Raw genomic sequence first — 23,216 nt, 5'->3', positions numbered from 1 at the left:
TCCCACTCGTGGTCCGTGGGGAATTGCCTGCTGAGGGAGTCTGCAATTACATTGGCGGTGCCAGGTAAGTATGATGCTGTTATGGTTACGCTGTTCTGTATGCACCAGTTCCAACACCGTACTGCTTCGGCGCATAGGGAGCGTGATCGTGCTCCTCCCTGCCTGTTGACATAATACATCGCAGCTACATTGTCCGTCAATATCCTTACTGTGAGACCTTTGATCTGAGGAAGAAAATGTTTGCATGCGTAGAAAATCGCTCGAAGTTCCAACAAATTTATGTGCAGATGCCTCTCACTGAGCGACCATTTGCCCTGGATTCATTCGCTGTCCATGTGGGCCCCCCAGCCTATGAGCGAGGCATCCGATGTTATCTGCACCGTTGGTTGTTGTCGATGGAATGGAACTCCCGGCAGGAGGTTTTGCTCTTTTGTCCACCACTGCAGCGATCTCTGAACATGCGGAGGTAACCACACTAGTTTTTGAATGTCGTGTCTCACGGGGACATAAACCGTGGACAGCCAATGTTGGAGACTCCTCAAGTGGAGGCGCGCATGAGGGACTACTGTAGTGGCTGCTGCCATATGTCCCAGGAGACGAAGGCAATTGTGTACCGATACGGTCATGTTCCTTGTGAGTATAGTAACCAGATCCTTGATTACATGGAACCTTTCTTGAGGTAGATAAGCTCTCGCCATGCGCGAATCTAGGTTTATCCCTATAAATTTTATGAATTGAGTTGGGACAAGTGTCGATTTTTGCTTGTTGAGAAGGAGGCCGAGTGATTCGAACGTTTGCTCGACTGTCGCCACCATCTGTGATGCCTCTCGCTGTGTGGCAGCTTTTATCAAGCAGTCGTCCAGGTACGGGTATATTATCACCTGTAACCGACGCAGATGCGCAGCTACAACAGCCAGGGTTTTTGAAAACGCTCTGGGAGCTGACGCAAGCCCGAACGGTAGAACCCGATATTGGAAATGTTCGTGGCCTATCACAAATCGCAGAAAACGTCTGAGAGCGGGATGTATTGTGATGTGAAAATACGCATCTTGTAAATCGAGGGCAGTGATCCAATCGTTGGGATCGAGGGATGGTATTATAGAATTCAGGGTCACCATTTTGAAACGCTGTTTGCGAAGATAACGATTCAAACCTCTTAAATCGAGAATGGGTCTCCAACCCCCCGTTTTCTTTTCCGTTAGAAAGTATCTGGAATAGAACCCTCTTCCCCTGAACTGATCGGGGACCCTCTCTATTGCTCCGATATCCAGGAGGTGATGAGCTTCCTGTTGCAAGAGATTTTTGTGAGATGGGTCCCTGAAAAGGGACGGGGAAGGTGGGGTGGTGGGGAGGATGGAGACGAAGGGAATGGTGAAACCGCTGTTTATGACTTCCAGAACCCATTTGTCCGATGTTATTTCGACCCATTGGTGATAATAAGGTCGTAAGCGGAGGTGGAAAATGGGTTTTGCCAGAGTGATTGGTAGTGTGCGCTTGCCCTCGACCAGGGAGTCAAACTTGCTGTTTTGAGGCAGGCGTGCCCGACATTCTAGGTAGTGGTGGTGGACGCCTTCGTTGAGGGCGCTGTCTTGATTGCGATTGATTGAAAGGGCGATTTTGCTGCCTCCGAGACTGATAATCATACCGTCTCTGGTATGGGAAATAACGCCGGCGACGGAATGGTGGTGCGTACATGCCGAGTGTACGAAGCGTTGTTCTTGAGTCTTTCCCCGTATGAAGGACCTCGTCTGTTTTTTCTGAAAACAACTTTACCTTATCAAAGGGAAGGTCCTCTACCTTGGAGTGCAGCTCCTTAGGCACCGCCGCCGTGGCGAGCCAGGAAGAGCGCCTCATTGACACCGCTGTTGCTACTCCCCGCGCTGCCGTATCAGCTATGTCCATAGCTATCTGGAGGTTAGCCTTTGAACATGCATAGCCCTCCTTGAGGATAGATCGGAGCAGTTCCCTGTCCGCCTCTGATGATCTCTGGGATAGCTCAGTAAGCTTCGCTATACTATCGAAGCTGTGATTCGCCAGGAGAGCTGTATAATTCGCTATGCGAAGGAGCAGCGTGGCCGATGTATAAACCTTCCGGCCAAAGGCATCCAGTTTCTTTGCCTCTATCAACCCCCGCATTTTTTAGCTGTGGGTTCTTAGCCCTTGGGAGAGCTGCGTCAACAACCAAAGAGTTTGGCTGCGGATGAGTAAACAGAAATTCTGAGTCTTTAGATGCTATAAAGTAGCGCTTCTCCGCCGGTTTCGAAGTTGGTGGAGTCGAAGCCGGAGTATGCCAAATCGCTGCTGCCGATTGGAGAATAGCCTCGTCCATAGGAAGGGCAACTTTAGATTGTTGCTTAGGGTTTAAGTTTCTCCAGAGCTTAAATTGTTTCGTTGGAGTGTCTAGTATCTGCACATCTTGAGACTGGGCCACTCTCTTAAAAAGCTCTTGAAAGTCCTTTGTGTCATCTGGGGGAGATGGGTCCCCTTCAAACACTGCATCGTCAGGATAAGATGACGACATATCTTTTTGGGACGCAGTCCGCAGTTGATCGTCCGTATCCGATATCTGTCCTTCCTCAGGCTCAGATAGTTGTACTGAAGGCGAGCGGTTCTGCTGTCGAGGTGACGCCCCCTTCCAGTCTTGAATTGGTGACAATTGTCGCGCTTCATGGGAAGTATGGCAACAGCAGTGCCGAGAACGATAGTGAGGTCTTTCATATTCGCAAGATGAGCGATTGCGTCTATATTCAGGGTGATCAGGAGATGACCTCCGCGAGGAGTATCTACTGGCATACCCCCTATGATAGGATCTCGGGGGGGAAAAACTTGGTGAACGGGATCTGTATGACGATTCCCGATGATAATGATGATACCGTTCGCGATGATCAGAATAACGAGACCTTGATCTCCATCGCGGAGACATTGGTTGGTTATGCCTAATCCCTGGTGAATGAGAAGGAGAGATTGAAGGCTCAAGTGAGGGTGAAATTGAATGCCTCATTGATGACTTCCTAGCAGCCTTAGTGGGGACTGCAGAGGTAGGAGGAGTCTCCCTCCTTTGTGTTGGTAAAGCATTATTGGCAGAGGGAGGAATAAGTGAGACTGCACTGTCATGCTGTTCTGCTGCCCTGCCCGGCACCGTGGTCAGCTGCTCCTCCGGTGCGGCTGTAACAATAGGCTGATTCGCCGGTGCCGACTCAGCACAGTGGGGGGCGCTCTGCCGGCCCCGTTCACTAAACTCCCCGGTGCCGTCTGTCAGGGCTGCGTCCGGTGCCAGACCCTGTGCTGGCTTGCCCTGGCTTAATGCAGCCATTTGCGGTGCCGCTCGGGTTTGCGGCTGGGCAGACTGCCGCGGCTCCAGCCCTTGCAGCGGTGCCGCGCGCTGCGAGTCATTGGCGCTGTCAGCGGGGCGCAGAGCCGGTGCCGATGACGTGCGGCTTGATGTTGCCGCCTGCGGCTTATGCGACCTCTCCGGCTGTCTTGCGGCCCCGGAGGCCCCTTGCTTATGTCCCTGAGGAACGCGGGACATTGAAGGAGGCGGGAGGGAGCGCGTAGGGGAAGCCCTTTTCTTTTTCGTTCCCGTTGCCGGTGGAGACCTTGATCTATTACCTTGCCCTCCGGGAGCTTCTGAGAACTGCTGTTCAGAAGGCTGTAGTGCCTTATCGCAGAGAAGGAGTTTTAAACGCATATCCCTTTCTCTGCGCGCCCTGGGAGTTAATTTTGCGCAGTGAGCACATTTTTGGGGTACATGTGCCTCTCCCAGACATCTTACACAGGCTTCATGCCCGTCAGATGCGGGCATGGCTTCCTTGCAGTGTAGACACCGCTTAAAACCTGGTGACCCAGGCATAATTTTTCTTCTTCTTCTTTTATCCTTTTTTTTTTTTTTTTAGTATTATTATCCAATTCGACTAACTATTTCTATCTGTTTACTTCTTCTTTCTCTTTTTTTTTTTTTTTTTTAGGACGTTCCTGTGAGGAGAGAAGCGGCGTTCCGCCAGCGACCACGGGCGGCTGAGAGGAACTGACAAGCGGGGGCCGGACCGTTGCAAAGGCGCGAACGCCGCGCGCTGCGCTCGCGCATGCGCGGTCCGGCCCGGCTACAGCTATGGAAAACTTTCCGACCAGCGGCGCCGGGACGGAACCCGACACCTGGAGTGGAGCACCCACGGGGACCACTCGAAGAAGAACCACTGTTCCATTACTCTCATGGGCAGTAAGAAGGAACTGAAGAGGCAGGGTTGGCAGGACCCTCTATATGGTGCTATGAAGGCATGACTCTAGGGGGCTCCAGAGCTGACCCTAAGGATAACATGAGAGGAAAAACCTTCCAGCAACTGTGCATGGGGTATGCATACACCTGCTTGGAACTGACATGAGCAAGCACTCAAAATACAATAGCTCTAAGAGATGTAATCTGGTTTGTTCATCTCCATGTGGCATTAACAAAAAAGCATCATGATGACAATTTATTATTAACTTTAATTAGTTCAATGCTGATTAAAGCATGCAGGAAAGAAGAGGCATAATCATTTTACTGCAGATCTGCACAATATACACTGAGTGGCAGTTCATTTTGGCATCACAAGTAGACAGCATAGGATGAAGGCAGAGCCTAGGATGTTGGCACCACTTATTATTTTCCAATTTCACCACTGATGGTCCCTCCAATCATATTTAACCCATTTTCTGTTGTAAAAATTACAGACTTTTCCAATATTTAAAATATAATTTTTACAATAGAAAGTGATAGTTAGGTTACAAATACTTGAACAAAGGGAAAAGGGGAGGATCCCAGATAGTAAAGTGAATCTTTAAAATAGAGACATGGTTGAAAAAAAAATAGAGAAAATAAATATATTAAAGACAGCAGAGAAAAAATATTTAGAATCCCTTCTCTAGTATCTTCTCTCATAATCCTAGAAGCTTCTTCCCATACTGGAAGGTTATGGTGCATAGGTTCTCTCAAAATTGACTTCATAAATATTTTTGAAAATAAAAATGAATGTCAAGAAGGTGCTGGCCTCTGTGCCTCAAAACAGAACTAACGCCTGAACATACACATCCTTTTGCTATGTTGGTGCAGTTATCAATCTTGTAAATACCCTCTCTATATTTCCAATTAAACTTACTTATTTCTTACCTCTCTCTGTAGGCGTTCCATTAACTCTGTGTATTCTCTCTGCTCTCTCAGGCGCTTGTCCCTCTCTCTACATGCTAGGATGCGACGGAAAGCACACTGCAGCGTTAGCACAGCCTTTTCTTTGTAGTTCAGTTCTGTGTGGTACATAGAGAATGAATGAAGATAAACTGCAACCCAATGTGGATATGAGACAGTAAAATCACAGACAGAATTCAGTGCTCACAAATGCAAAGTACTGCACATTGGAAGGAATAATTTAAACTTCTCATACACCTTACCAGGTTCAGCTATTTAGAAAGACTGAAAACAGATAGGACATCCACCAGTGTTACTAAGAACACTGATTTGTGCATTCATATGACAAATTAAATCTTTTTTGTCTTTAACTTCTCTGAACTCCATAAAATTCCAGACAGACCGAGGGATTGTTCAAATGAAATCCTATTTCCTTACACTCTGTTATAAAATGTGGAATAACTGTTTTATTATTTAATGTCCCAGAGGTAATTAATTAAGGACCCAGGCTGATACTTTAAAAAAATATCAATTTCCACCAGTTTGTGATTACATTTCTGCTTCCAGCCCCATTTTTAAAGAGCCTTATTATTAATCAGTGTGCAATTTGATCACCCATATGTTGCTAGCACTCAGTATGAATAAGAAGTACTGTTTTAATAGGTATAAGAGCTCCATACTATCTATTATACTAGCTTGAATGAAAATGTCCTTAAGATTTACATTTGTGTATTCAGGGGTGCCCGTGGCTATAGGCCGACTTGGCCGTCGCCTAAGGCACCGCCTTCAACAGTGCCCGATGATGACATCACCCCATTGATGGACGTGCAGGCGGGGGCGCCAATCCCGCATTCTGCCTCGGACGCCAGCTGCCGCAACCCGCCACAGGCCATTCCTGTGGATCTTGCCACTTCCTCTGTGGCAGGGGCTGTGCCAGCTCAGCACAACTGGCTGCTGCCAGAGTTCACCGGCAAGGGCGGGTTAACTAGTAAGCATACCAGTAAACCTCATAGTTACTGGTATGCTTACTAGTTAATCATTTAACATCCCTAAATTAAAGCACTTTAATTAAACCACCATTGTTTGTGTATCTCTCTCTGGGTACGTCTACACTAGCTCGTTAGTTCGAGCTAGGTAGGGTAATTAGGGCAAGCAGAGTTGCAAATGAAGCCCGGGATTTAAATATCCCAGACTTCATTTGCATGTTCCCGGGCGCCGCCATTTTTAAATCCCCCTTAGTCCGAACTCCATGCCTGCGGCTACACGCGTCACAGAGTAGGTAGTTCGAATTAAAGATCCTAATTCAAACTACCGTTACTCCTCATTCGAATTAGGATCTTTAATTCGAACTACCTACTCTGTGCCGCGTGTAGCCGCGGGCACGGAGTTCGGACTAAGGGGGATTTAAAAACGGCAGAGCCCAGGTACATGCAAATGAAGCCCAGGATATTTAAATATCCCAGGCTTAATTTGCAACTCCGCTTGCCCTAATTACCCTACCTAGCTTGAACTAACGAGCTAGTGTAGACGTACCCTCCCAGTGTGCACCTGGCTGCAGAATGCTTTGGGAAGGGTTTGCAATGCCTCATGGGGCAGGCAGAGCATTACATGACCCAGGTTTCTCATTTCCCTCATTCCATGAGCATCCTACTAGATTGCCAGCCACTTTTCAACTGAAATGTACATGCAGGAGTGAGAGGTGTTACAGGAAATGCTGGGGGAGAGACAGAAACAGAGCATGTAGTCAACCTGTGGAACTCCTTGCCAGAGGAGGCTGTGAAGGCTAGGACTATAATAGAGTTTAAAGAGAAGCTAGATAATTTCATGGAGGTTAGGTCCATAAAAGGCTATTAGCCAGGGGATAAAATGGTGTCCTTGGCCTCTGTTTGTCAGAGGCTGGAGAGGGATGGCAGGAGACAAATTGCTTGATCATTGTCTTCGGTCCACCCTCTCTGGGGCACCTGGTGTTGGCCACTGTCGGCAGACAGGATACTGGGCTAGATGGACCTTTGGTCTGACCCAGTACGACCGTTCTTATGTTCATGTGATGGGGAGGTGTGTGAGAGAGTGTATGGGGGGGGCGGGGAGTGTGTTAGTAGGCTCTCTCTTAAGTTCAGCACCGCTGGTAACAGACTTTGCCAGGCCCTGGGCAATGTGGGAAGGAAGCTTAGCTCCAGGTCCGCTAGAAGAGACTGGGTCTCTGGTGGAATGGATGGGGCTAGAAAGTAGGAATAAGAGATCCTCCGGAAAAGAGCTTATTTTCCGGATGATCGCGTCCAGACTGGCGCTTTTCTCCAGCTTATCTACAAGCTGGAAAAAAGCGGCAGCCATGAAAATGCAAATGCCGCGGGGGATATTTAAATCCCCCACGGATTTGCCTATTCCCAAGTGCTACATTAGCATCCCTATTACGGAATAGGGGCCAATGTAGACGTAGCCATTGTGTTTAACTCAGATCAAAGGAGAGAGACTGTCAGTGTAAAGAACCTCAGATCGACAAGGGCCCCCTACCAAAGCTCTGTGAAGTTAACTGGGGAGTGCAGGTCTCTGAATCAGTAGGCTGCTTACCCTCCAGGCTACATGCCCAGTTCAACCTGTTTCTCCTCCCATTCTAATAGAACTAGAACAGACTCCATAAAGAGTCTTTTATTATTTTAAATTTACTCCAGTGGATGCTGGAATTTCTATGTGGTTGGACTGTACTGTGGGCCAAGAGCTGAAATCACTAGGTTTGGCCAAATCCACCACAAGCCAGCAGAACACACAATGAGAGGCAGCAGCAAGGTGAGCAGTCAGCAGAGAGCTGTAATGAGCGGCCTGCGGGTTAGTGACGGAGAGGTGCAATGAGCAGCCAGCAGAGTGGCAGCAGTGAGGTGAGACAAATGACCAGCAAGGTGGTTGCAAAGAGCAGCAAGCAGGTGGATGGCAAGTGACCAGCGGATTGAGTAAGATGCCACCTTACTTCCCCACCCACACTAAGGATGGGAGGTGAATTCTGTGGCTGCACCTCTGAACTCTGAGTCTGTCCTGACCCTAGATATTGAACCCGTCCCTGGCAGCTGCTGACGCTACCTGGCAGAAGGGTTACATTTTTAAACCATATACGATACCAGCTGGAGAACAGCACCTGGACAGTGATTGTACATCGAGACTGGCACTGAAAATAGTACCAATAAGGGACCAGTGCTTGCATGGTGATCTTGTGCCAAAACTGTTTCAGATAGATGAAAGACAGCACCTTGCATAAAATGTTGTATTCTTGTATCAAGAAAAAGTTGCTCCTGAATCTAGGAGAACTCACCAAGTTTGCCAGAATGGTAAATGTTTCTCCTGGGATGGGATGGGACTCAATCCCATGATAGCACTTCTGCTAATCTATGTACACATGGGTCTTGATACCAAGAGCTCAATCTGTGCTTTAAGACAATATTTTAGATCTTGTAGAGAAGGATTTTGATGTATAGGAACAGCCCTCAGAATAAGATTACAGATCCACATTACAGCACTGTGATGGTGCATTACCTACCTGGCAGAGAATGGCACATGAATAGGACCAGCTGTCAATAAGATGAGGACAGAGCCAAAAACATTCAGGGCTCCCCCTGGGCAGTATTGAGTGCTTAGCATGGTAGAAGTACCACGGGATGACACCAACACATTGATAGCAATTTATTAGTAGGTACCAAGCTTGTTGAAGCCAGTCCCCATGTATCTGGGAGGGAAACAGGAAACAACTTGTCCTGAATCAGCAGCAAATCTAGAACCAAAAAGCTTAACAGATCCTTTGAGGCCACATATGCCTCAGGTGTTGCTGGTACTGAAAAGTTGTTTCTGAAATTGGTGCCATAGAAAAAGCCTGCATTGCATTTGGTGTCAACAGTATCTCTTTAGGAACTGGAGTCAACAACTCAACACTGCCAGGGAGCACTGAGGACTGCCTTGCTGAGGATGCCCTAATCTTGGCACTTATCTTCTTATGGGAGACTCCAAGCAGAGGGAAGGACGGGAGGGTAGTGGAGCACCAACCGGGGGACACATCTCAAAGAACCATTGTTACTGCACCTAGTTAGTAACTTCTTCTTCAGCGAGTGGTGTCCCTGTGGATGCTCCACTCAGGTGACTCTGTAGCAGTATCCACCAGATGGAGATGGGCATTGAAATCTTTTAAGTGGAAGAAGGAAGGACCACATCTGCTACTGATGTGGAGGGTATTGGCCCCTTCTGTAAGGCGTAGTGCTGTGCAAAAGTACGGTGTGACAACCATGTGGCTGCCCTACAGATGTGTCCACTAATGGTACATTGTTCAGGAAGGCCATCGTAGCGGCCATCGCACGTGTGGAGTGAGCCCTGATAGACTGTGGTGGCTGTGAGTTCATAAGTGGCATGTATGCAGCCTACAATCCATTTGGATAGGCGCTGTTCTGAAACAGATGTTCCTGTGTGTGGTCCTGACCATGCCACAAAGAGTTTGTCCAATTTTCTGGTTGCTCTAGTTCTATCAAGGTAGAATGCAATTGCCCACCTTGCATCTAAAGTATGTAATATAGCCTCCTTGGAGGAGGCATGAGGTTTAGGGAAATAAGCAGGTAAGTAAATGGGTTCAGTTACGTGAAAGTCAGATATAACCTTCGGGAGGAACTTGGGATGAGGTCTGAGTATGACTTTATCCCTGTAAAGGTAGTGAAAGGTGGGTCAGCCATGAGGGCTGCGATTTTTACTACCCTTCTTGCTGATGTTATTGCCAGTATGAAGGCCACCTTCATAGATAGGTATTGTGGTGGCATAGTGGCTCAAAGGGAGGCCCGGTGAACGTGTCAAGGACCAAATTCCGGTCCCATGGTGGCACCAGGAGGCGCAGGTTTGGATGCATTTTCTGTAAGCCTGTGAGAAAACACTTCACCATGGTATGTGCGAAGAGGGAGAAGCCATCTACTGGATCATAGAAGGCCAGGATCACCACTAGGTGGACTCGGACGGAGCTGATGGAGAGGCCTGTGTCGCTGAGGTCCATAAGGTAGTCAAGTAAGATAGGTATAGGGATTGTAGAGGGATGCAAATTGTGCATCGTGCACCCTTGTTGAAAGCGTGTCCATGTTTTGATAGGTGCTTCTTGTGGAGGGACACTGACTGTTTAGTACAACTTGTTTGACTCTGTCCAAACAGGTGAGCTCTTCATTCTGGAACCATGAAAAAGCCAAGAGTTTCAGAGTTTTGATGTTGAGGTGACATGTGCTGCTGTGGTGCTGCGTCAGGAGGTTCGGCACCACCGGGAGAGGAATAGGTTGATCTATCAATAGGTAGTGGATATAAGGGAAACAGGATTGTCTTGGCCAGGCTGGGGCTATTAAGATTACTGTGGCCCGATCGAACCAAATCTTGTCGATCACTCTGGAGATAAGTGGAATTGGTGGAAAGCCGTAGAGTAAGGGAGCTGTCCAGCGAATGGTGAAGGCATCCCCTTGTGACCTCTTGCCCAGTCCTGCCTGGGAGCAGAATCAGTGGCATTTGCAGTTGAAAGGTGTTGCAAAGAGGTCTATAGTTAGAAAGCCCCATTTGCGGAAGATTGAGAGGAGAATATTGGTATTGATCTCCAACTCATGCTGATCTGCGAAATGTCTGCACAGCTCTCACGTTCTGTGGTCCTGGTATATACATTGCTTTTGGGGTTATTTGGTTGCTGGTAAACCAGTTCCAAAATCTAACTGCTTTGGCACATAGAGAGTGTGATCAGGCATCCCCCTGCCAACTGACATAAAACATAGAAGATGTGTTGTCCGTGAGGACACGGATAGTTCTGCCCTTTATCAGGGGAAGGAAATGGGTGCAAGCCCTGTGAATGACCTTGAGCTCCAGGATGCTGATGTTAATTGCAAGCCAATGTTGAAGGCACCTCATGTGTAGCCTTGTGAATAGGACTACAAAAGTTGTGACAGCCATATGTCTCAATAATTGGAGGCATGTCCGGACCGTGGAGAAGGTAGTCTGCTTGACCTGTTGAACGAGGTCACAGATTGCCTCAAATCTTTGCAGCAGGAGGTAGGCTCTTGCTGTGACCGGGTCTAGTAATGCCCCGTTAAATTCTATCTTTTGCGTAGGCTGTATGGTGGGTTTTTGTATATTGATAAGCATGCAAAGTCAGGAAAAACATTCCCTGGTAACATGTTATGATAGTAGTTTGTTGATAGGTAGGGCCCTTGATTAGACAATCGTCGATGTAAGGGAAGATAATGACGTTTTGCCTTTTGAGGAAAGCCGTGACTACAGCTAGCATCTTTGAAAATACTCGAGGGGCTGTAGAGAGGCCGAAGGGGAGGACTCTGTACTGATAGTGGTCTTGGCCCACAACAAATCTGAGAAATCTTCTGTGAGATCAGTGTATAGTTACATGAAAATATGCGTCTTGGAGGCTGAGGGCTTAGAACCAGTCCCCTTTGTCCAGTGCAGGTTGCCAGGATCACTATCCTGAATCTTGTGTTGCGAATGAATTTGCTGAGTTTCCTGAGATCGAGGATCGGTCTCCATCCCCGTTTTTTTGGCTATAAGGAAATAATTGGAGTAGAACCCTCTCCCTTGGTGTTCTTTGGGGATGGGTTCTATTGCCCCTAAGGTGAGTAACTTTTGAACCTCTGCCTGTAATAGCGGCTTGTGAGAAGGGTCCCTGAAAAGGAACAGGGTACGCAGTTGCATAGGGGGCATGGATATGAAGGGGATTGCATAACCCAATTTGATAATTTCCAGGATCCATTTGTCTGTGGTAATTTGGGGTCATTGTTGGTAAAAGGGTCTTAGGCACTAATGGAAGGTGACCTTGGAATGCACTGGAACTGCGGGATGGTTGCTCAGATCCCGACCAAGACTTCACATATGTTTGTAAGAGGTGGATTGAGTTGTGGAGGAGTGGTTTTGCTGCATCCTCCTCTTGTTAGGACATTGCTTGGACCTGTTGTCATATGGCCTCTGCTGTTGTCTATAGTAATTGTAATTATAGTCCCTAGGCCTTTGATAGTGGGTATATTTGTGTTTCGTATTAGGTGGCATTTGACACAGGAAGCATGGCCATCAGAGGTAGGCATCGAGTCTCTGCATGAGTCGTATCTTTTAAAGCCAGGAGAACCCAGCATGCTGAAGAGAAGCTGCCGCGGCCGCTACTTTTTTTTTTTTTTAAATGTAACCAACGTTGAAACTAGCTAGAAAGCGAAGTGCAGTAACTGTCGTTCTTCGAGATGGTGTCCCTGTGAGTGCTCCACTGTTGGTACTGGGCTTGCCCCGGCGCCACAGAGCAGAGATTTTTCTGGAAGCAGTACCCAGCCGGACCACGCATGCACCATGGTGTCTTGCGGCGTTTGCGCTCTTTTGCCTGAGTGCGCGGTCCGGCCCCCACCAGTTCCTCAAGGCCACCTCGGAATCTGTTAATCATAAGAAGAGAATGCACTCTGAAGCAGGGAGGAGAGAGGGTAGTGGAGTGCCCATGGGGATACCTTCTCGAAGAATGACAGTTACTGCACCGAGGTAACTTCACTTTCTTCTTTGAGGATGTCCCCGTGGGTGCTCCACTGTTGGTGACTGAGCAGCAGTACTCGCCAAGCCGAAAGGAGGGAAAAACAGAGTCCCTATTTATCTGCTGTAGAGACCACTGCTGATACCACCGCAGAATCCGAATGCCTCCTCTGAAGTATGGCATAATGTTTAATGAAAGTGTCCTGTGAGGATCACGTGGCCGCTCTGCATATATCTTTCAAGGGGACGCCCTTGAGAAAGGCCATCAAAGTTGCTGTAGCTCTTGTAGAATGGGCCCGAGGTTGAACGGGGAGTGGAATGTGCTTAGAAGCGTAGGCCTCTGTTATACAAGTAGTTATGAGCTTGGAAATTCATTGGGAGGATATGGGCTTTCCTTTAGATCTCTCAGCTAGGGACACAATTAAATGATCGGTCTGTCTGAAAGGCCTGGTGTGGTCTATGTAAAGAGCCAGAGCTCTTCAAACGTTGAGCGTGTGGAGAGTCGTTTCTCGTGGGAAGGTGTGAGGTTTTGGGTGAAAAACTGGGAGAACAACTGGGTGAAAAACTGGGTGAAAACTGGATGCTATCTTAGGGATGAATTTTGGATGGAGTCTGAGTACTACACTGTCCTTATTGAATACAGTATATGGAGGTGTTGCCATAATAGCTGATAGCTCACGGACCCTGCATGCTGACGTAATGGCGAGTAGAAAAACCATTTTCATAGTTAATAATTGTAAGGGTATGGTAGCGAGTGGTTCGAATGGTGGAATCATTAAGGCTTCTAGGATGATGTCCAAATTCCACACCGGAGGAGTGGGATTGCGTGGTGGGCTTATGTTTGTAAAGCCCTTGAGAAATCGTTTTGCGGTTGGGTGGGCGAAGAGGGAGGTGGAGTCGATCGGTTGTCTGAATGCAGAAATTGCTGCCAAATGGAGTCTGAGAGATGCTAATGGCAGTTCTGTCTGTTTCAGGTGTAGTAAATAATCAAGAATAATGGGCAGAGAAGTCGACTTAAGAAGTTCTCATTTTGTGATGCACCAGGAGATGAATCTGCGCCATTTGGAAAGGTAAGTAGCCCTAGTTGTTGTCGTCTACTATGGATGAAGATGTGTTTGACCTGTGTGGAGCATAAAGATTCAGAGGGATTCAGCCAGTTAGGAACCATGCTGTAAGTTTCAGGGTGTGAATTTGGGGGTGTCGCAGAGAGCCTTGGTTCTGTATGAGGCAGTCTGGAAGGACTGGAAGCAGAAACAATCTGTGTGATGACATGCGATGGAGGAAGGGGAACCAATGCTGACATGCCCACGCTGGGGCTATCAATATGATCCTGGTGCTGTCTGACTTTACTTTGTGTAGGACTTTGGGGATGAGGGTGTAGGAGGAAAGGCATATAGGAGAGGTCCATTCCAGTGGCCCTGGAACAGAACTTGCAGCACTTTCTGTTGCGATGAGTTGTGAAGAGGTCTATTAAGGAAATTCCCCATCCTTGAAAAAGGATGTGGAGAACAGCGTCGTGTAGTTCCCATTCGTGCTCCATGGTGAAGTGTCTGCTGAGAAAGTCCGCGGTGACATTTGTAGTTCCAGGTAAGTAGGATGCCACAGGTGTTATTCTGTGGTGAATTCACCAATTCCAAAATTGGATTGATTCCGCACAGAGGGAGCGGGATTGAGTTCCACCCTGGTGGTTCACGTAATACATGGCGGTGACATTGTCTGTGAGGATTCTCACCGTCGTATCTCAAATACATTCGTGGAAGTATTTGCAAGTGTTGAAAATCGCTCATAGCTCTAGAACAGTGGTCCCTAATGTGGTGCCTGCGGGTGCTATGGCACCCGTTGGGGCATTTATGTGCACCCACCAAATGCACGCGGCAGCCCCAAAAGGTTGGGGATCACTGCTTGAGAAGGTTATATGGAGTCGAGTCTCTGGTGCCAAAAATCGGCCTTGTGCAGGGGCAAGATTAGAAAGGCAAAGGCACAGAATGAGCTCAAACTAGCTACGGGAATAAAGGGAAACAAGAAGATGTTTTAGAAATACATTAGAAGCAAGAGGAAAACCAAGGAGAGGGTAGGCCCACTGATCAGCGAAGAGGGAGAAACAGTAACAGGAAACTTGGAAATGGCAGAGATGCTCAATGACTTCTTTGTTTCGGTCTTTACTGAGAAGTCTGTAGGAATGCCTAACATAGTGAATGCTAGTGGAAAGAGGGTAATTTTAGAAGGTAAAATAAAAAAAGAACAAGTTAAAAATCACCTAGAAAAGTTAGATGCCTGCAAGTCACCAGGGCCTGATGAAATGCATCCTAGAATACTCAAGGAGCTGATAGAGGAGGTATCTGAGTCTTTAGTTATCATCTTTGGAAAATCATGGGAGACAGGAGAGATTCCAGAAGACGGGAAAAGGGCAAATATTGTGCCCATTTATAAAAAGGGAAATAAGAATAACCCAGGAAACTACAGACCAGTTAGTTTAACTTCTGTGCCAAAGAAGATAATGGAGCAAGTAATTAAGGAACTCATCTGTAAATGCTTGGAAAGTGGAAAGGTGATAGATAACAGCTTGTATGGATTTGTAAAGAACAAATCATGTCAAACCAATCTGATAGCTTTCTTTAATAGGATAACAAGTCTTGTGGATAAGGGAGAAGCAGTGAATGTGGTATACCTAGACTTTAGTAAGGTGTTTGATATGGTCTTGCATGATATTCTTATCAATCAACTAGGTAAATACAACTTAGATTGGGCTACTATAAGGTGGGTGCTTAACTGACTGGACAACCGTACTCAGAGAGTAGTTATTAATGGTGCACAATCCTGCTGGAAAGGCATAACAAGTGGGGTTCTGCAGGGGTCTGTTTTGGGACCGGCTCTGTTCAATATCTTCATCAACGATTTAGATATTGGTATAGAAAGTACGCTTATTAAGTTTTGTAGCCAGACAGACCCCCTCCCCCCCCCCATCACATCCATCTTATTTGCCTCTCTGAAGCATACAGGGCAGAGAAGGAGCAATAATATCAGCATAGTCTATGCTGGCTCATCTGATCCTGAGAAGCTGAAAACATAGATATGAGGAGAGAGTGATTAAGGCAATAAGCTGGCCTCGAGGCTGCAAGAAGTGGCCGGCTGGCACCTATGTTGATTCGAACACACACAGTCCCTGGGAGAGGAATTTCCCACTGAGAAAAGAATGTCCAGTACTTCCAATTTAATCATCTCAATTCTCTCTTAGAAGTGTAAATTAAGTTCACAACTCCCTTGTAAGAACTGGTCTCACAAAAGACAGACCAGCCCCATTTGGCATGACAGACAAGAAAGAGAAATACGTGACCCCATGAGTATAAAAGATAGGTCCAGCACACACTCACTTTGAGTGTCATTCTACCCTCTACCTGCTGGTCGGGTTAGGTGTTTGACCTCCCGAGGTTCTATGGGGACGCCCACCTCGTATTTTCGTCTTTCCTAGGAATTGAGGGACTGGCCGTGGCCTGACATGCTGGAGTCGAGAGGCACAGAAGGGGGTAAAAATTGTACCTGGATGTGGTCCTCTGTCTTAAGTGTACACATAGAAAGAGTAAGCTGATACTTGGTACCATTATTTCTATTTTTCTATCTTTATCTTCTTTGTAACCATTTTTAAGATCTATATTTTGCTAGTAGTTAGGAAATAGAACAATAGCCATTGCAACCATATGATTTATAAGCTTCCTCAAATAAACCTGTAACTGTTTAAGTTTTAACCTGACTCCTTCAGTTGCTGTAATAGAACCAAGCACAATTTAAAAGAACTTCAGCCGGTCTTAAGGGACCCCGGTCTCAGCAGTTAAAGTCTCGGGTGTATAGTATACACACACATACCACTCACTGCCCTGACCATCGGTTGGCAGAATTGGGGCACTCGTCAACCTCCTCCAGGTTGCCCGCTGCAAGGGACCCCGGTCTCAGCAGTTAAAGTCTTGAGTGTATAGTATACACATACACACACATGCACACACTGCCCTGACCGTCGGCTGACAAGTTTGCAGATGATATCAAGCTAGGAGGGATTGCGACTGCTCTGGAGGATAGGGTCATAATTCAAAATGATCTGGACAAATTCGAGAAATGGTCTGAGATAAATAGGATGAAGTTTAATAAAGACAAATGCAAAGTGCTCCACTTAGGAAGGAACAATCAGTTTCACACATACAGAATGGGAAGCGACGGTCTGGGAAGGAGTACGGTAGAAAGGGATCTACAGGTCATAGTGGACCACAAGTTAAATACGAGTCAGCAGTGTGATGCTGTTGTAAAAAAAGCAAACATGATTCTGGGATGTATTAACAGGTGTGTTGTGAGCAAAACACGAGAAGTCATTCTTCCGCTCTATTCTGCGCTGGTTAGGTCTCAATTGGAGTATTGTGTCCAGTTCTGGGCAACACGTTTCAAGAAAGATATGGAAAAATTGGAGAGGGTCCAGAGAAGATCAACGAGAATGATTAAAGGTCCAGAGAACATGACCTATGAGGGAAGGCTGAAGGAATTGGGTTTGTTTAGTTTAGAAAGGAGAAGATTGAGGGGGGACATGATAGCAGTTTGATATCTAAAAGGGTGTCATAAGGAGGAGGGAGAAAACTTGTTCATCTTGGCCTCTGAGGATAGAACAAGAAGCAATGGGCTTAAACTGCAGCAAGAGAGGTTTAGGTTGGACATTAGGAAAAAGTTCCTAACATCCAGGGTGGTCAAACACTGGAATAAATTGCCCAGGGAGGTTGTGGAATCCCCATCTCTGGAGATATTTAAGAGTAGGTTAGATAAATGTCTATCAGGGATGGTCTAGACAGTATTTGATTCTGCCATGAGGGCAGGGGACTGAACTCGATTACCTCTCGAGGTCCCTTCCAGTCCTAGTATTCTATGATTCTATGAATGTAACACCAGGTTGCAAATCTCCGCCACTTTGCCAGGTAAGTCGTTTGGGTAGACTCCCTTCTACTGTGTATCAAGACGCATTTAACTTGCTCCAAGCAGAGATCTTCAGATGCTCCGAACCAGCTAGGAGTCAAGCGGTCAAGTGCAGGTTCTTGGGATTTGGATGAAGGAGAGAGCCGTGGTTCTGGATGAGTAAGTCTGGCAAAGGGGGGAAGAGGGTAAGGTTTTTGCAAGGACATTTGGTGAAGAAATGGATACCATGGTTGTCATGGCCAGGCGGGGTCTAGGAGGATCACTCGGGCTGTGTCCGTGTTGATTTTCTCCAGGACTCTGGGTATAAGCACAGTTGGAGGAAACACATAAAGTAGGAATGTCCCCCAGCAGATCAGAAATGCGTCTCCCAACGATCCCCGCTCAATGCCCACTCTGGAGCAATAATTGCGGCATTTTGCATTGTTGTAGGTGGCTAATAGGTCTATTCGTGGGCACCCCCATCGGTGGAAGATGAACTGGAGGATGTCGGTGCAGATCTCCCACTCATGGTCGTGAGCAAAATGCCTGCTTAGTGAGTCTGCAATAGCATTGTTGATGCCAGGTAAGTAAGATGTTATTAGGATGGTGTCGTTATGAATACACCAGTTCCATAACCAGGCTGCCTCTGCACAGAGGGATCAGGACCGTGCTCCGCCTTGTCGATTTACATAATACATCATTGTGATGTTGTCGGTAAGTATTTTGGTGGTTGTACCAGATGTGCGTTCGGAAGTGTCTGCAGACATGGAAGACTGCTCTGAGCTCGAGAAGTTTTATGTGCAGAGTTGCCTCTGCGGTTGACCATCAGCCTTGCGCTGTCATGCCAGCCATATGGGCGCCCCAGTCAGTGAGGAAGGAGTCCATGGTTATCTGAGTCGACGGTTGAGGTCGATGGAATGGCACACCCACCATGAGGTTGCTCGGTTTGGTCCACCACTGTAGGGACCTGTGAACGTGGACTAGAGGAGATATTATTTTGTGGTTACTGTGTCTTGTCGGGATATACACTGATGCCAGCCACTGTTGAAGACAAAGGAAGTGCAATCTTCTGTGTTGAACCATGAACGTGGTAACAGCCATGTGGCCCATTAGCTGTGGGCAAGTGAATACGGAGATAGTTGGAGCATGAATTATAGTGGCTATTAGATCCTGGATTGTCTGGCATCGCTCAACAGGTAAATAAGCTCATGCCAAAATGCAAGTGAGTTGTGCTTCTATAAAGTTCAGAGTTTGAGACAGTTCCAACGTGGACTTTGGTTAGTTGAGAATTAGACCGAGGGAGTCAAGGGTCTGCCTCACTAACGCAACCATATGGCATGTCTCTTCGCATGATCGGCCTTTTATGAGGCAATCGTCGAGGTAAGGGAATATCATGACGTTTCTGCAATTCAAATGCACTTCCACTACTGCAAGAGTCTTCGAAAAAACCCTGGGAATGGATGCGAGACCGAAAGAAAGTACTCGATACTGGAAATGCTCCTTGCCCACTATGAAATGAAGGAATCGTCTGTGTTCTGGGTAAATAGAGATATGGAAATAAGTATCCTGCAGGTTGAGGGCCGCAAACCAATCTCTGTTGTCTAGCGATAGTATTATGGTGGTCAGAGTCACCATTTTGAACCGTTGTCTTAGGAGGTGCCGATTTAGCTTTCAAAGGTCAAGAATGAGTCTCCATCCTCCCATTTTCTTCTGGGTGAGGAAGTAGCAGGAATAAAACCCTTTTCCCTTGAACTCTTTGGGTACCTTCTCTGTGGCTCCAACGGAGAAGAGACAATGGACCTTAACAAGTCCTCATGATAAAGGTCCCTGAAGAGGGACAGGGTGGGTGGGGTAGTTGGGGGTATAGAAAGGAAGAGGATTGTGAAACTGAATGCTACGATTTCCAGGACCCAATGATCTGAAGTGATATTCACCCACTGGCGATAGAATGGCCTTTGGTGGTGATAAAAGAGGAGAGAGCCATGATGTTCCCGGCTGACCACGTGAGATATCTGCATGCCCTCAACCAAATTTTCTGCTTTGCAGCCAGTTGGTTGGAAGCGTGAGCAGGTTGGGTTCATCACTTCAAATGAGGTTGATCGAAGGTGCAGTGTGGCTGCCTGTGGTATGGGTAGTCATACCTCTTTTGGTATATGTTATAACGCCTATAACTGTATGGGGGCGTATAAATTCCTAGCATGCGGAGGTTAGAAAGCGAGTCTTTTCCCGAGTGGAGGACCCCATCCGTCTTGTCAGCAAAGAGCTTTTGTTTCTTGAACAGGAGGTCCTCTACCTTGCTCTGAAGTTCTTTCAGGATGCTGGCCGACGCCAGCCATGACAACCTCCTCATAGCAATTGCTGTAGCCGTGGAATGGGCGGACGAGTCTACAACATCTAGGGCCATCTGCATTTCAGCCCTTGCAGATGCAGAGCCCACTTGTACAACAGCATTTAAAAGTGGTATCTTCGAGACCGGGAGGTATTGCATAAGTTCAGTCAATTTCGTATAATTGTCAAAATTGTGATTCGACAGAAGGGCGGCATAGTTCGTAATGCGAAGCAATAATGTGGCCGAGGAATACACCGTTCTGCCGAATATGTCAAATTTTTTACTGTCCCTATCAGAGAGGATATTTCTATATTGTGGCACTTTGGAACGGTGTTGGGTCAGGACCACCACCAGAGAATTTGGCTGTGGGTGACTGAATAAAAACTCCAGCCCTTTTGAGGGCACAAAAGACTTTTTAACAGCCCAATTGCTCATTGGTGGGGTCTGCCAAATCTCCTGAATGTGCGGGACTGGGAGATCGGTTGGAAATGGGGGGGGACTACGGCCTATAATGGCAAGGAGAAAGGAGGGTCAGGGCACAACAGGGAGGCAAGATCAAATCAGTATCTTAGATGCCTATATACAAATGCAAGAAGTATGGGTAATAAGCAGGAAGAACTGGAATTGCTAACCAATAAATACAACTATGATATCATTGGTATTACAGAAACCTGGTGGGATGGGATGCACGATTGGAATGTTGCTATAGAAGGGTACGGCTTGCTCAGGAAGGACAGACAGGGAAAAAAGGGAGGAGGGGTTGCCTTGTATATTAAAAATGTACACACTTGGACTGAAGTGGAGATGAACGTAGGAGATAGCTGTGTAGAGAGTCTCTGGGTTAAGCTAAAAGGGGTAAAAAACGAGGGTGATATCATGCTAGGAGTCTACTACAGGCCACCTAGTCAGGTGGAAGAGGTGGATGAGGCCTTTTTTAAACAATTAATAAAACTATCCAAAGCCCAAGATTTGGTGGTGATGGGGGACTTCAACTATCCAGACATATGTTGGGAAACTAACACAGCGGGGCACAGGCTATCCAATAAGTTTCTGGACTGCATTGGAGACAACTTTCTGTTTCAGAAGGTTGAAAAAGCTACCAGAGGAGAAGCTGTTCTGGATTTGGTTTTAACAAATAGGGAGGAACTAGTTGAGAACTTGAAAGTGGAAGACAGTATAGGGGACAGTGATCATGAAATAATAGAGTTCATGCTCTTAAGGAAAGGTAGAAGGGAGACCAGCACAATTGAGGTAATGGATTTCAGGAAGGCAGATTTTGATAAGCTCAGAGAACTTGTAGGTAAGGTCCCATGGGAAGCAAGACTGAAGGGAAAAACAACTGAGGAGAGTTGGAAGTATTTCAAAGTGACGTTGTTAAGGGCCCAAAAGCAAACAATTCCGCCGTGTAGGAAAGATAGAAAATATGGAAAAAGACCAGCTTGGCTTAACAAGGAGATCTTGCATGATCTCAAAATAAAAAAGGAGTCGTATAAAAATGGAAACTAGGACAAATAACAAAGGATGAATATAGGCAAGCAACACGGGAATGCAGGGGCAAGATTAGAAAGGCAAAGGCACAAAATGAGATCAAACTAGCTACAGGCATAAAGGGAAACAAGAAGACCTTTTATAAATACATTAAAAGCAAGAGGAAGACCAAGGACAGGGTAGGCCCACTGCTTAGTGAAGAGGGAGAAGCAGTAACAGGAAACTTGGAAATGGCGGAGATGCTCAATGACTTCTTTGTTTCGGTCTTCACCGAGAAGTCTGGAGGTTTGCCTAACGTAGTGAATACAAGCAGAGAGAGGGTAAGTTTAGAAGATAGGATACACAAAGAACAAGTTAAAAATCACTTAGAAAAGTTAGATGTCAGCAAGTCACCAGGTCCTGATGAAATGCATCCCAGGATACTCAAGGAGCTAATAGAGGAGGTATCTGAGCCTTTAGCTATGATTTTTGAAAAATCATGGCAGACAGGGGAGATTCCAGAAGACTGGAAAAGGGCAAATATTGTACCCATCTATAAAAAGGGGAATAAGAACAACCCAGGAAACTACAGACCGGTCAGTTTAACGTCTGTCCCAGGGAAGATAATGGAGCAGGTAATTAAGGAAATCATATGCAAACACTTGGAAAGTAATAAAGTGATAGGGAATAGCCAGCATGGGTTTGTGAAGAACAAGTCATGCCAAACTAATCTGATAGCTTTCTTTGATAGGATAACGAGCCTTGTGGATAAGGGAGAAGCGGTGGATGTCCTATACCTAGACTTTAGTAAGGCATTTGATACGGTCTCACATGATATTCTTATTGATAAACTAGGCAAATTTAACTTAGATAGGGCCACGATAAGGTGGGTGCATAATTGGTTGGATAACCGTAGTCAGAGAGTTGTTGTTAACGGTTCTAAATCCTGCTGGAAAGGGATAACAAGTGGAGTTCCTCAAGGGTCTGTTTTGGGACCCGTACTGTTCAATATCTTCATCAATGATGTAGATATTGGGATAGAGAGTACGCTTATTAAGTTTGCAGATGATACCAAATTGGGTGGGGTTGCAACTTCTTTGGAGGATAGGGACATAATTCAAAATGATCTTAGCAAGCTAGAGAAATGGTCAAAGGTAAACATGATGAGGTTTAATAAAGAGAAATGCAAAGTGCTCCACTTAGGAAGGAACAATCAGTTCCATACATACAAGATGGGAAGCGACTGTCTAGGAAGGAGCATGGCGGAAAGGGATCTAGGGGTCATAGTGGACCACAAGTTGAATATGAGTCAACAGTGTGATGCTGTTGCAAAAAAAGCAAATATGATTCTAGGTTGTATCAACAGGTGTGTTGTAAGCAAAACTCGTGAAGTCATTCTGCCACTCTACTCTGCACTAGTTAGGCCTCAGCTGGAGTACTGTGTCCAGTTCTGGGCGCCACATTTCAAGAAAGATGTGGAGAAATTGGAAAGGGTACAGAGAAGAGCGACAAGAATGATTAAAGGTCTAGAGAACATGACCTATGAAGCCAGGCTTCATGAACTGGGCTTGTTTAGTTTGGAAAAAAGAAGATTAAGGGGGGACATGATAGCGGTTTTCAAATATCTAAAAGGGTGTCACAAGGAGGAAGGAGAAAATTTGTTCCTCTTGGTTTCTGAGGACAGGACAAGGAGTAATGGGCTTAAAGTGCAGCAAGGGAGGTTTAGATTGGACATTAGGAAAAAATTCCTAACTGTCAGGGTGGTCAAATATTGGAATAAATTGCCAAGGGAGGTGGTGGAATCTCCCTCTCTGGAGATATTTAAGAACAGGTTAGATA

At 46.4% G+C, this 23,216-nt stretch overlaps 1 protein-coding gene across 1 annotated transcript in view; it reads right to left on the bottom strand.

The window, feature by feature from the left end:
* Positions 1 to 23,216, bottom strand: part of IQANK1 (IQ motif and ankyrin repeat containing 1) — a 159,151-nt gene that overhangs the window by 100,347 nt on the left and 35,588 nt on the right. Inside the window, exon 4 of the mRNA XM_089776076.1 lies at positions 5,144 to 5,277. Within this exon, the coding sequence (XP_089632202.1) occupies positions 5,144 to 5,277 (134 nt within the window). The remainder of the gene's footprint in view (positions 1 to 5,143; positions 5,278 to 23,216) is intronic.

The sequence above is a fragment of the Pelodiscus sinensis genome, chromosome 2, assembly GCF_052426305.1.
Source record: "Pelodiscus sinensis isolate ZL-2025 chromosome 2, ASM5242630v1, whole genome shotgun sequence".
Taxonomy (NCBI): Eukaryota; Metazoa; Chordata; order Testudines; family Trionychidae; genus Pelodiscus; species Pelodiscus sinensis.
The sequence above is the reverse complement of the archived record's forward strand: the minus strand, read 5'-3'. Positions and strand labels throughout refer to the sequence as shown.